A 15,571-nucleotide genomic window follows, 5' to 3' on the forward strand; every position below is an offset into this window, starting at 1 on the left:
CAAGTTGGCCAGTTGTGTACAAATCCCAAGAGCGATAAGATCCTTCTATCATGTCTGAAGAGGAGTATGTCAATAATCCAGGATAATGTGCACATCAGTTATGTGATGCAGTAGCAGTATCAGAATTTTTGTAGGAATTTTTGACACCCCTAACACGAAACTGCGAATAAAATATAAAAATCTCGTAATTTCTCTGCTAAAAGTGGGTTATTTATTTTCTTTATGGATTATACTTCCAAAATAAACTATTACAGTTGTTTTAAAAGTAATAGAAATATTTTTTTTTAAAAACAGTAATGAATTTTCCGAACTCAATATTTTTCAATTTTTAAACTTTAAAAATCTATCAAAATTTTTCTATTGATTCTATTTTTACGATATTTTCAGGGTCAATGTGAAATTTTATGTTCTTTCCAATAAACTGAATATAATATTTTAGACAAACGTTTTTTTTTAATTCACGCCCCCCATTTGTGTAAGTGTCACACATTTTCAAGTTTCTTATAAAAAGTAAATAATTAATTTATGTTTAATAGTTTTATATATCACAAATTGAAGAGAAAAGGTCAATAAATAATATATTCAAATTTAAAAAAAATCCCTTTTTTAGAAATTTACCTGTAAAGTCCGAAGTTTAAAACCTTTTTTTTTTTTTTAAAAACACATTGTTTTTTTTTTTTTTTAAATAAAACCTTGGTCCTTGCTCCTTTAATTGAAAAAAAATTAGGGCTTGAATTACATTTTTCGAGGAGTTATAAGCTTGGAAAGATGGGGTGGAATTATTCACTATTTTCACGAAATTTCTGACACTGCTAGTGATGCAGCATTAATACGGGAAGTAGCAAAATCAACATTTATATTTCGCCGGAATTTGTCTCGAAAAAACGTTTCCAGAATTCTATAACGATATTTTAACAGGGGAACACACACAAGGAAACAGCAAGCAAAAGAAATGTAGATACAAGGCAATGGCTATAAACGAACAAATTAATTTTATTCAACAACAAAACAAACATATATTTTAATAAAGAATAATAATGCAAAATGTTTTTTTTCCAAAGAATTAAAAAAAATGTCAATAATGTTAAAGCTTATTTATCTGTGCACAAAATCATTTTTTTTACATCTTAATTGTTCCTATTTATCAAATCATTTTTTCTTTTCTTCTGAGATACGTTCGTCACATCATCGCAAATTAAACTGTAACCTCTCACCGAGAGTCCAAACTCGACTTCTTAAACCATTCCATCCTTTTTCCCAAACTCTGTCTCCGCCCAAAGTTCGAAACCATATAACCGATTCCAAGTCCAGACTTCTTTTTAAATATCTTCAGTTCGACTGCCGTGAATTAAACTCTAAACTCCTGGAAATTCTTTCGCCAAATTTTCTTCCAATTTTCTTAACTTTTTCTTTTTCTCTTTTTCTTTTCGTTTTTTTTTCTATCTAATATTTTTGTATGACAAGACAAAAGGATATCCACATGAGTTCAGATGAAACCATTTTTCTTCTTCTTCTTTTTTCTTTTCTCTCTCCATCTTTCTCTCTATTATACGCACACACGCACACAATAAGTTAGTGAGAGAAATGGGAACTAGCTTAATGCATTATACGTGATTCATCCTTCACCTTTCCCATCCATATGTGTTGAATAATGGGATTCCCAGGTAAGAGCGGGTTGCCAGAAAAATGAAGCGGCAAACGACACTGTGAATGTTTATTGTGCTTTAAAATGTAGAATGTTCACCGAGTGAAAGAATGTTGTTTCAAATAGATTTGAAGTCGTAACGAAACAGTTTGGAATTGAATTTCATGAACAATAAAATATTACAGTTATATATTTATGTAAGAAAATAGATTCGGGATTTTAGTTCATAAACAATAACTTATAATAAACAGTAACAATAAGATGGACCTGTGACGTCAGTTAACAAACGAAGAGTTATATATATATATATATATATATATATATATATATATATATATATATATATATATAGATAGATAGATAGATAGATAGATGAGCAGACAGTTAGTCAGAGTTATTCAGTTGAGCAGTCAGAGAGCAAGTTAGATAGCGGACGGAATCTTTGGTTCGAGAGAGATTTTGCCTCTAAAAGTCCACGAAAGTGATTCAATTGACTCGACTAAAGGAAATGTAGAATACAAAGAGGCGTTTGCAACTCCGAGACGGGGAACATCAGGAAATAAATTTTAAATGTAAAAATATAAACCGAGTGTTTATTGTCGTTCGTTTGGATAAAAGAAATCTTAATTGCAGTTTTTACAGACCCATCAACTAAGACAAACCAATGTTCTCCTCTTAGTCTGATATACCCTTAGAGAAAATGTTACATGTAAAGAAATGTGTCTAATGAATGTTTCCTGTTAAATGTTTATGGAATGGCTAAAACACCGACACACACGTACCCAAAAACGGACATTATATAGGCTAGACAACACGGGCCACTAGACACGCACGTGTATATATAAACCCAATCATATATACATCATATGGCTGCAGTTTCATTCTATTTATTTATCTGTCCCATCCATCTAGTTTCCATATGTGTCGAAATTGTTTTTTTCGTTTCTCTGTAACTTATTCTTGATATCCAGAAGATTTTAATGTTTAACACAAACCTTCCGCGCAACCCATTGCTCCGATTCTATTCATCTGCCCATCTTTCTTACTAAGCACTTTATATTCTTATGTTTATTGCTTTTTATTCAAGTTATATCTTAATGCCCGTGATTTTAAGTCAACAAAAAGCACGTCTTTCTTCTCTTTAATTTAAAACCATGAAAAATAACAGAAAAATAATCAAATAGGATAATTTTCAGGAATACATTTTTGCGACAGACAATATCTTTTTCCGTAGAGTGACAGGGTCATCTGTAATTTTGGAGGCCAGGAAGCTTCGAATCATAAGGAAGAAGGAATGTGACTGTGGATAATTTACAGTAAATTACACTTTTTGGCTTAAGAGGAAAGTAAATATGATAACAACATGACTCGGCAATGACGGGTAGCTACAGTTAATAACAGATTCTTTCCATCAAACTGGCCCACGTTTCCGATCTATTCTACCCTCAATCTAAATTAATCAAATGAAATCACATTCAAGGAGGAAAACACTTTCAAACCAGACTCTGTTCCGTCTGCCTGATTCCCACCTGACTACAACTTGGATGTGTTCAAGTCCAACGTTAACAAATTCCTAATGAACCACCCCCTTAAGTAAACACTTCATCAAATCTCCACACTAACATAATGTACTTGCAATAACCCTTATCCCTGAGTGGCTTCCGGGCCTTGATAAGTGGTGACCACTGTGTAAAAAAAAGACACCCACGCAAACAAAATTAATTCATCTTCTTCCTTGAGGCTCGCATTAACAAGCATCCGTGGGATTAGGAGTATCTAGATGATGTAGGATTTTTCTCCTCCAGTAAACTCCCCGGATATTAACTGAAACTGACTTACACCCCAAAACCTCCCCTAACTGTTTTAATATAACTGGATACCTTTCTCTCTGCCATTAGAACTCATACATATATATGCAAGGACATATTTGTAACACCCTCTCCTTAAGCAGTTTAAAATCATATAACTAGGCCTTCGGAACATCATTTTTGATTCATACACTAGACACACCTGATTTCTTTCCAGAGATCATGCATGTTGCTTTCACATAAACTGCAAAATTATTTATGTAGTCTACAAGCTATGATGAATTTATATTAAACAATTAAATCGAAAAGTAAATTCTATGGTCTACAGGACAAAGGTTAAATAAATTTTCACAAACCTTTTGATGTCTTTCGTAACCTGTGGTCGCCGTTTTGTCCTCCAAAATAAAACAAAAAATATACAATGATTTTTAACAAAAATCTTTTCAATAGATTTTACTATACATGCTTGGCTTACACATCATATATGAAAATATCAATTTGGACAATATATGAAGATATGTAGAAGATAAATAGAAAAGAGTAAATGACCAATACAATACAATTAAACCAATTCACATCAATAGTAAATATTTTGTCTTTGCTATTATACAAACATTAAAAGAACCAGTAAAGTCTTTGCCAAACACCTTTTACTCCTGCATAAGAGATTTCAACCACACGTTCAACTTTACTCATACCACGTTAATGAAACAGATTTTCCTCTACACATTAATATTCTCGCGCCATTTTCATTCATTAGATATAAAATAATCTAGCTCGATATTTCTCTTTAAAAATTGTTCGTATAAGATTACGACATTTTTCTTTCACATAACTATTATATAATTTGACAATTATTTTGAGGTGTTTTTATATATTTTAAGACTACAGAATTCTACTTTAAAGACATAACTAAAAACAAACTAAAAAACAAACAATAAATAAAAAATTCAGATAAAATACCATAATATATGTTCAAAATTAATTATACCTTTAAAAAAAGATTAATTGTGGTAGATTAGAAATTAATGATCAAGATGAACGGGTACAGGATAATTATCAAACTAATATAACAGGCTACCCCTTTTCTTTCTTTCTTCGTTCGGCTTACCCTTTCTCCTTTCCTTTCATTTTTTTTTCATAGCAGTGGCGCGTAGGATATTTACATCTAGATTCAATTCGGACGAACTCTAAAAAGCAAATGATTTGAATAGTTACTATCTTTCATTTGTAAGCTTTATTAGAATTCGGTCTTCTCGTTACTGGCAAAACTAAGTTAGTTCTCACAGGAACGTGTAAACTCAAAATATTTTCAACCAATAAACATCATCTAAAACACCCAAAGTAATCATCCTGTGTCAAATTGACCAAGCCCATGAAACAGTGACTTGGTAAACTATAATCAGAGTTCTTCCGGATGACATCTACGATGTGCTTCGACTTTCAGCATCAAAAATGTCCATTCTAAAAATCTCGAGTGCCCCAAGCTAAAATTCCTTTAAGTCTGATGCTATTTCTCCAGTAATGACTAAACCACATAAAAATAAACTCACACACACATACACATACACACAACTGGACTTTGAAATGAACTTTTTGACGATCTTGTCTATTTCTTATTTAAGAAGTTTAAATCTTCTTATTAAACTTTAGTCCTACAAACTATATTTTACGTGCTTATAAAATTGTTACTCTCGACAAAATACACTATTTGAAGCCAGAAAGGGTGCCACAGAATGATCTATCCATAAAGTTGGCTGTTTCATCTACGACTCATCAATGTAACTAGATGCAGTAAGTATAACCACACCTGGGCTCGAAATCCAAATATATACAAAAAACGTTTCCTTTTCTACGACTCATCAGCATGGATAAACGTAGCGAGATTAGAAACGCAAGAACTAGTCAATACTAACTGATATCACGGGTGTCCGATGCTTTACTAACTAATACAGTTAATCTGTTTGTGGAAGATATTGTATTTGAAAGAAGAGACGACTCAATTCGTTTACGCTAAGTAAACATTTATAAATTATAAATAATAATTTTTTTTGTACCTAGAGACACTTGTGTTTCATGCTTTCGCAATCATCGGTACAGGAAGTAAGTTACTCCTTCTAGGAGCGAAATTATTTTTATGTCTACAAGCACTAGTGCCTCATGATTTCATCAGTGCAGAAAGTGACAATTGCTGCTAATCGAAAGATTCGAACCCTACCACGAAGGCACCGTTGACTTCATTAGCAAGGAATGTTATCTCTGTGCCACTATCAACCGCCACGAGAATCAAGGGAAACTTAAGATTTATAAAGCCAAATGCATAATATTATTAAGACGAGCAATAGTGGTCAAGCGACCGAAAATCGCGAGCGGCTGCCTTTTATTTTAGACAGTGTTTAACTTTTAAGAAGTTACTCCTTGTATCCAAAATAATATTTTTGTTATACCTACAGACACTAGTGTTTCATATTTTTGCAATCATCAATACAGGAAGTAACGATTGCCACTAGTTGAAGGATTCAACCCTCACCACGAAGCAATCTTTGACTCCAATAGCAAGGAACATTAGCCCTCGGCCAACGTAAACTGCTACGAGAATCAAAGGAAATTTAACATTTATAAGGCCAAATACAGGCATCATGCGAGATTACCGAAAATAAATACACAACTTAGTTGCTTCTCTTTCTCATTACACGTTGTATTTGTCTAATATATAAATTTATTAATAAGTTTGTATGCTAACCTTCACTACCACCAATAGCAATGGTCAAAAACACATTACCCGAAAGTACTTTCTTTTAAACTCCTCGGCGTAACGCTTATGGGAAACATGAACTGGAATAGATACATTGAGAGCATTGCCAAGGCTGCTGCGAAGAAAGTTGGTTCTCTCTACTGTGCTAGAAAACTACTTACGCCTGAAAGCTGTACCTCTATAAAGCCCCCATTCATCCTTGTATGGAGTACTGCTGTCACATTTGGGCTGGTACTCTGCTACTTGTTTCTCACTCCTTGACAGGGTTCAAAAGAGAGTCGCCAACCTGATAGGTCCTGAACTGTCATCTCTGTCATCTAGGCGTCAGCCTCTGTCCCATCGACGAAATATTGCACCCCTCTGCCTCTTCTACAAGTACTTTAATGGTGAATGCTCTGACGAATTACAAGCACTTCTACCCCCTCGATGTGAATATCCCCGACAAACTCGACAAGCAGCTAAATCCCACCCCTTCACTGTAGAGATCCCTAGATGTAAGAAAGCCTTCTACTCCAATAGTTTCTTCCCCAGAACTGCTAGACTTTGAAACTTGCTTCCGGGATTCTACTTTCCCAACTGTACTGATATACAGAAGTTCAAGTGTAATGTGAGCAGACGTCTTGCTACTCATCTCCCTTCATAATATCCCTGCAACCTATGTTCCCGATAGTATCCCCTACTTTAAAGTGGTACTGTGCCTTGTTTGGAGTAAAAATTAAATAAAAAATACTTATTAAGACACAGTTATTTGTTTCAAGTCAGATTTTTTCTACATGATTTTGTTTTAAATATAGTTTATTTTATTTTTCCTGTAACTCACAACATTTTCACATTCTTTCTTTAAACTTATGTTTGAATTTAGTAATGGACTCAATATTTCAAACAAATATTTATTCCCGTAGATTTTCAAAACTATCATTAATTCTTTGTGGCATCACACTATTTTCTGGCAACTATTAATATTTTGTTATGATGTAAGATTGCTTTTAGCAACCATCATTCTTCCTTGATTACGTCACCTATTTTCATATATGTATATGCATATATATATATATATATATATATATATATGCTTGAAGTTTCTTTAAAACCTTTAAAACTATAAAAAATGTCCTTCATTGGAAAATTATTTTGTTGGTAATTCAATTAATTTCCTGAATTTCTGAATAGCTTTAATTACATGAACAAATAATAGTACCAATGTTTTTAAAGGGATCATCAATTGTTTACCATGAAGCACTGTTTCAGGGATTTAAAAACAAAACAATATATTAATTCATGGCTCTCCAGCAGTTTTGATAAAAAATCACCTCCCTAAAAAACATGGAGAAATGATGATGTGCAAAGTGACAAGCAAGCAAGATAACAACTAAGCAGGATTCACAGATTTTCAGCCTCCCCCTCATCGTCCACTTATTCATTGCGGAAATAACACTGTAGTAATAGAACTAACCGGCTAACAGAGCTTTGGTGAAAATCCAGAAATCAACATCAGGATCCGTGGTCCTCTGGTTGTCTCTGCTGCTCCGCAAATTTATGCAGTGAGGATTACAATGTTGCTTTTACGCAGATACAGTCACCATTTTTGCGTATTCTGAACCAAACCTTGATTGATTTCGTATGCAAATAGTGGGCCTTGATGCAGAAAGAACAAATAGCCACGACTAACGAGGAGGATTTAATGAAAACCAGACAATATTGAGGCACAATTTTCGAATATCGATTCCCTCAACAACATATTCTTAATAGTATTAGTGTTCTTATGTAGTTGTTGTCTCCCTGAGTCTACTTTCACTTTTTTCTGGCTCACATGCCTCTATTCCGAATTCTTAGCAGTGGGCCGACATCAGTGGACTTGTTTTTTTTTTTTTTTTAAGTTTAATCAATTTATAACTGATATAAATTATTGCACAGTAAAAATAATTAAATTAAAACAAATATCATTTTTCTTAATTTATTTTTATTTCGGACTATTAGTCTCATCTTTATTAGTTGTTGCTTCTTTGATCTCTTTATTGGTTCACAACGTTTCGGCCAACTTCCTCTGGCCTTCGTCAGGTGGTAACCGTGACGGATAGGAACTTCGAATCTCCTAACTGCATTCTCAGCTATCACTGCCATCCGTAGTTGTTGTCGTCTCACCACATTTTGACCAATTAACCTCTGGCACGCTTTGAGTGGGATTGAAACCGCTATCTAGCAACAACTAATAAACTTCTTTGTAAAAGAAATCGGAAAAACAAAAAGCAAAAATTTATGGGAAAACGTGTTCGGAAAACCGAAAACCGAAAGCCAAAAAAACACAGCGAAAAGCGAAAAAAAAAATGGCATAAATAAACCTTCGATTCGGTTAATTATAGTTTTTAAGCAACTACTAAGAAAAAAACCGGTGCTTCTTCGTAACTGTTTCCTGTGAACGATCCGGCAACGGTGTTAAGTGGTCGCGGGGGAAGGAGGAATTTAATAGAGAGAAAAGATTTTACCACTTCCATTGAGTTTAACCGATTTTGGCCGTGAACTCTCAGCAGAAAAAATATAGGGATCTAAGATTATCGAGGAAGTGGAGAGATAATAGGCCTGTAACACATCTCAGATATTGTGCCGCAGTTTGTGTATATTACATTTGCATGAAATATCTTGATAAATATATATATATATATATATATATATATATATATATATAGAGAGAGAGAGAGAGAGAGAGAGATTATCTGATTAACAATTTAAAATTAAAAACAAAATATATTTTCAAGCTTGATGAATATACTTTAAACATGTAGAGAAAATTTGGAATTACGCTTATAACGTATGCAATACGGTTAATCGATTCTAAACAGATTTCTACTTTTTTCCACTGGGGGTTTACAGCCATATTGTGAAGTCTGCATAAACTGTTTTAATTTATAACTTAACAATATGTTGTAACAGAAAATGAAAATAAGAATAAAAATTAGTAACTTCAAAGAAGAGATAAGAGTTTTTTGGGTTCGTATAATTTCCCGGGCAACGTCACGACACGGGTCTGCTAGTTAAAAATCAAATGCTTTAAAAAGAGATCAAATGAATTTTACCAACCTGTTGATGTATCTCCACCTTGATCATTCATTGGGTCTGAAATAGTTTAGTAGAATAATTCTCTTTAAAAACAGTTTATATAAAGATTTCAGATTTCTTTTTATATAACAATCAGATTATGCAATATTTCAAATTTCAAGATATCCTCAAATATATTTCATGTATTTTTTACTTTAAAGACATATGATTGAAAAAAAAAATTTGTATGTAAAGTAAAGATTTTAAAATTTAGTCCTGGTCACTATTCAGTCTCCTTAAGAGACAAGAGAAATATATTCAGAAGTAGTCGGAAGAAAACTTGCAATAACCTTAATTAGTGAAAAACGTTTTCCTGACAAAATATAACATTTTGATCATAAAGTACACGATATATCATAAATGAAATCCTGTAAAGACAGGATGTATGAAAAAAGACAAAAGGAAAAACAAGTTAAAAACAGAAATAAATAAAAAAAACAAGACCTTAGCCGGTTTCATTCAGATTAGCGAACGTCTCCAATAAAAGTGAGGATTTTAAATTTCTTAAAATAACGAAAAAAGAGAGAAAAGGTATTTCAATGAATTTAAGATCTTTCCTTTTTCTGAAGTTGAACGAAAACGATAAATCTATCGTTTTTCAAGATTTATTCCCGTGTTAAACTTGTTGTTTTATTTAAATATGAAAACATGCAACTAAAGTAAGTTGGAAGTTACATCCAACAGTAAGTGTTGGTAGTGTGGGACACTACCAACACTTATTGTTGGGGACAGAATGTCTGAGACCACATCACTCTGAAAAACACATTTAGTATCAGTAGATGTAAAAATAACATTTCAAACTGTCATTTAAAACAAAACTTTTTACGAAAATATCTGAAGAAAGCGAAACAAAGCTTGAAACGCCTTATAAAAATATTTTAAAATAAAAATATGATAAAAGGCTTAAAAACCCACAATTGTTGATGGCTACACTCTTTTAAATATACATTTTTTCTCTCGTTGGAACTACACAATCATCACTTTATATATATATATATATATATATATATATATATATATATATATATATATACATATATATATATACATATATATATATATATATATATATATATATATATATATATATATATACTATATTAATTTACCTGGGTTTTGGAATATGACATTTCCGTTCCGTGTCGAATACGTACGCCATAAAGTTTTTTCTGTAGTTTTGTTTTTAATTAGGTTGAATTCTAAATAAAAACCCAATTTTTCTTAGCACAGTGCATTTCTATGCGTTGTCTATATAAACATATTAAAAGTTAAGAAAAGTTGAACAATTCGAAATATAAAAACGTGACAATTATCAGTCTGTGAAAGCATCGCATGTTTATGAAAAAGAAATGTACACAACCTAATTTTAATTTCACCTATTTTAATAAACTTTTTGATAAAATTGATTGTTGGTCTTAATTGTATTTCTTGTCCTGAAATAAGATTCTCCTTATTTGTCCCTCAGTCTTCATTTCCAATAAGTGATTTTTCTGACAAAAGGCGAAAGAAAAAGCTGCTTTCCAGGTCGGCAGTACTTCGTGAACAGTAGCCTGAGATGTCGGAAATTTTCTGTTTCTATGTCTATCCTTGTGGCCATATCACTAGTAAGAGCTGACGTTATCCGACTGATAGTCAGGGACCTGAACCTTGGATTAACCACTAAGGAGGCTGTCCTATCAGCAGGTGCAAAGTACTAGGGTTGCTGTATTGCCATCTGATGAAAGGATTCTGGACCATGCAGTAGTTTCTGGTGGGGCCTCTCGATGCCATACTAGTGGGTAATTGTTACGGCTTTAATGTGCTACAATAATTTAAAAAATCCTTCTTTTTCTCTCTGTCCTTCTCTAACCAAGTCTGTTGACTTGTTCCACAAATCCGAAATCCTCAACATGAAATATCTAAAAAAACACAAATAAACCTAGAACCACATCCTCCAATGTAGACCCCTACTACCATGTTTTCTTCTCCAACATCAGGGGTCTACGTTCAACCTTCCAGAGGTTGAAACCCAATTACAGGAGACGAAACCAGACATATTCTTCCTAAGTGAAACTGGAATAGGGCCGACCACTTCCCTAGACGAGTTCATAATAAAAGGATACTTTAACTTAACATCTAAATACGACCCCCCAAGATCGCCATGGGCATGGAATATGTGTCTACATAAAAGATGGCTTTTCGTGTGGTAGGGATATCTCCAGTGAAGACCCTAATTTACCTTATGTGTGCTTCCAGGTTGCACTTGCTTACACCACTGCATTTATATTTGCCCTCTATCGACACCACAACAGCGGATTTACTATCTTTAAGAGTATATCTGAGAAAATTGACCACATCCTGTCTGCTCATCCTTCGGCTCACATCCACATTTGTGGTGACTTCAATATCCACAATGTGAAATGGCTGACCCACTCGATAATGAGGGGAGGTTCTGTCATGATTTCGCCATTGCCTATGACCTCATCCAGATTGTTCACGAACCCACCCGTGTGCCCGTAAACTTCCGGTCAGTACGCTAGCCTTCTAGTCCTTTTTTCACAACTTCCCCTGAGCTGTGTTCATGTTCCGTTCTGTCTCCTCTGGGATCTTCCGACCACTCGGTTGTAACAGTTAAGATAAAAATGAAATGTAATAAGTCTTCAGACGTACCTCTCCACCGTATTGTATATCGATACTCTATGGCTGACTGGGATAGCTTCCGTACATTTATATCTGACCTACCCCTGCATTCCATGTTTAAATAGGATTTTTCCTCTATAATATAAGACCCGACCGACTGGTTTATTGTAGGCATAGACCGATTCATACCATTCAAAAAATTCCAACAAAAACCTAACAGCCAGCCATGGTTCTCACCAGAATGTGCTGTTGCCATCGCGCACAGAAATCACTTTTTCATAGCTACCAACGTAACAGATGCACTAAGACAAAAGCTGCTTTCAAGACTGCCAGCAACCACTGTAAAAGAGTAATAAAAATGTAAGAGAGCTATATGCCCAGTCCATTAAATCCAAAGTAGCTGAGCAGCGGCTTGGTTCCCACCAGTTTTGGCAAATAGCAAACAGGATCCTGAACAGAAGCATGCGTTCTATCCCAACCATCATCAGACAAGGTAAGACTATTTACCAAGAACATTGCAGCTAATGCTACCCTATGCGACGAAGGCCATCAACTCCCCGTATTTCCTCCTACAACACACTATGCAACGTACAAATATCTGTGCGTAAGGTTGCCAAGCTAATCAAGAACCTTGATTCCAGTCAAGCAACTGGCCCTGACGGTATTCCAATTATAGTGTTGAAAAAGCTTCAACCAGAACTTGCCATCATACTTACAAAACTGTTTAAGCGTTGTCTTAAGGAGAAGTGCTTTCAAACACTATGAAAAACATCATCAGTATGACGTAATTAAGAATTCAGGTGATAAGTTGTCTCCCTCTCAGTTCAGACTAATAAGTTTTCTATGTGTTATGAGTAAGTTGATGGAATCCTTATTAAATAGAGAATTAGTCAACCACTTCAGCAGAAATAACCTTCTTAGTGACATGCAATATGGTTTCCGTTCTGCCAGATCTACAGCAGATGTGCTAACGGTTATATCTCATAGGATTAGTGAATCTCTCGACAAAGGCCTCCTTTCTAGGGCAATCGCTCTTGACATACCTAAGACCTTTGATAAGATATGGCATAAGGGCCTACTTCACAAGATTTCCAGCTACGGTATAACTGGAAATATTTTCTCAATCATTAAATCATTTCTCTCTGATAGGCTCATAAATGTAGTGGTTGATTGGCAGAAGTCGGAGGGCCACAATATTAATGCTAGAGTCCCTCAGCGGTCCATTCGGGGCCTAACTCTCTTCCTGATCTATATTAATGATCTTCCAAAACACATACTTAAATCATTCGTTGACATCTGTGCTGATGATACGACCACCTACGGCAACACATCAAAGGCCGTAAATGACAAAGTTCTCTCTGATTCTCTCTCCTCTGATCTCGAGCGCGTGGTACCGTGGGGGAAGAGGTGGCTGGTTACTTTTAATGCATCTAAAACCAAGCTCCTATATTTACATCATCAACGCTCTGATCCACATCTGGCATCAATTGAAATGACTCTCGTGTAGGGGAGCTCCATGTTTTGATAGGCTTCTGAGCTTGACCTTTACTCTTGACTTGAAATGGAACACGTACATCAAGTCAGTTGCCAAGGTCGCTGGAAAAATTGTAGGATCTTTCTACCGCTGCAGGAGATATCTCACTGCTGATGCAATTCTCTATCTATATAAAAGCCAAGTACGTCCAACAATTGAGTACTGCTGTCACATCTTGTCAGGAGCTGCTAAAACAGCCTATCCTACCTTGACAGAGTACAAAATAGACTTCGTGGCTTAGTGGGGTATGCTCTTTTCTCTTCCCTGCAACCTCTCTCCCACAGGAGAAGAGTTGTGAGCCTGTCTTTGTTTTATCTTTACTTCTAATGCAAGTGCTCGTCTGAGCTCCAATCTCTGATCCCCCCTCGCCAATATTTCACAATAAGCTCCTCTCTAGCTGAAACCACTGTTAATAATTTCCCCCACTCTTTATCTATACGAAAACCAAATCGTAGATTCCATGAACAAAGCTTTTTTTTTTTAGAAATGCACACGTGTGGAACTCTCTTCCGTTTGCCTGTTTCCCACCTGAATACAACCTGGATGCCTTCAAGTCCAACATAAACAAATTCCTGATGAACCGCCCCCTTATGTAAGACACTTATCAAATCTCTAATACTAACGATTACTACGATACTCTCTCATTGATTACTGTACACGTAATAACCCTTACCCCCGAGAGGCTTCCGGGCCTTGATAAGTGGTGACTACCTTGTAAAAAAAAATAAATAACATTCTGATTTATTTTTAAAAGTTTTGAGAATTGAATTTTAATTCAGTGTTTGAATCCCATACGCCCATATTTTTTTTTTTTCATGTAGTAAACGTAATTTTACGACTTTGCACACAAACAGACAATTTTCTTATACACTTTAACGTAAAGAAAACACTTGTTTAAAATAAATTGAAAAGGTTAAGACTAAAAAATATTGCTCAACATTTAGAGAATTTTATTATTTAAGAACCAGATAAGAAATTTAAATAAATTAAACATCATTTATAAGCAATATAATGAGAATTGCAGAAATCATTTTTAATAAAATAAATTAATTGGTTATATTTAGTCTGTAAATAGACTATATAAATATAAATATAAATATATATAAATATATATATATATATATATATATATAAGTTTGGTGGTTAAATTTTAAATTCTGAAAAAACAACATATAGAGACATATATTCGAATTAAGAATTTATTGTTTGACAAAGGAATATATAGAAGGGGTTATGTTAATTTCCTTAATCCATGGATTTTCAATAATGGCATCAGAGAAAATGAAATGCGGTTAGCAAAATGTTCAGCTGTGAATAGAGACTTATTTTGCTTTTCAGCACAAATATTGAAAATAGTTTTTTGAGTGGTTGTTGATAATTATATGGAAATGATTATAGGAATAAATATATATTGCTCTATTCTTAAATATTGAGCATTTCCTTTTTGGCTAGGATCATCGTGAAAGTATTACTTTAGGTAATATATATATCAGGATTTCATCTGAATTCTATCAGTGTCTGATCTCGCTTATATATATATATATATATATATATATGATTATTAAAATGGATAAAATCCGACGATATGAAATTGAAAATGGAGGCGGAGAGACCTAGAACTCGACGTTTTGCCTCTATTATGCGGGCTTTCTCAAGAGGGATGCTCAATGGCTGTAATAAAGTGCAAAAATAGGGCGAACGTCACCTAGCTTACTACACAATTCAGATCATTAGCTTTCCAACAAGCTTTCATTTGATAACTTCTGATCAATAGTCGTCATTGATCATCCTTCTTAAGTAAGCTCGCATAAGACGGGCGAAACGTCGAACCTCTAGGTATTTCCACCCCCATTTGTAATTTCATATATATATATATATATATATATATATATATATATATATATATATATATACATTATATATATATATGAGAGAGAGAGAGAGAGAGAGAGAGAGAAAGAAAGAAAGAGAAATAAAGGGAGAGAAAGTATAATTAAAGTAAGGGAAAATTATCAGAATACCATGAATTCTATATAAGGTTCTGGTTGGTAATAAAATGGAACATTTTATTTTAAATCCTTCATACTTATTATAATGTTGAAAAACAAAAGAAATTA

The 15,571-nt window shown here is 34.0% G+C and overlaps 1 protein-coding gene across 4 annotated transcripts in view; it reads right to left on the reverse strand.

Moving 5' to 3' along the window:
• The window catches only part of LOC145243959 (uncharacterized), a 125,908-nt gene that overhangs the window by 82,438 nt on the left and 27,899 nt on the right, over window positions 1-15,571 (reverse strand). For 2 of the 4 annotated variants that reach the window (XM_080107087.1, XM_080107086.1), the window contains exons 2-3: window positions 9,284-9,319; window positions 3,810-3,848 (exon numbers count right to left, since the gene is read on the reverse strand). In XM_080107087.1, the coding sequence (XP_079963213.1) occupies window positions 3,810-3,848; window positions 9,284-9,319 (75 nt within the window). Of the gene's footprint in view, window positions 1-3,809; window positions 3,849-9,283; window positions 9,326-15,571 lie in introns of those variants that run through there. The other 2 variants (XM_080107089.1, XM_080107088.1) reach the window with 2 other exon arrangements.

This window comes from Euprymna scolopes, chromosome 22 (genome assembly GCF_053919585.1).
Source record: "Euprymna scolopes isolate OS-2025 chromosome 22, ASM5391958v1, whole genome shotgun sequence".
Classification (NCBI taxonomy): domain Eukaryota; kingdom Metazoa; phylum Mollusca; class Cephalopoda; order Sepiida; family Sepiolidae; genus Euprymna; species Euprymna scolopes.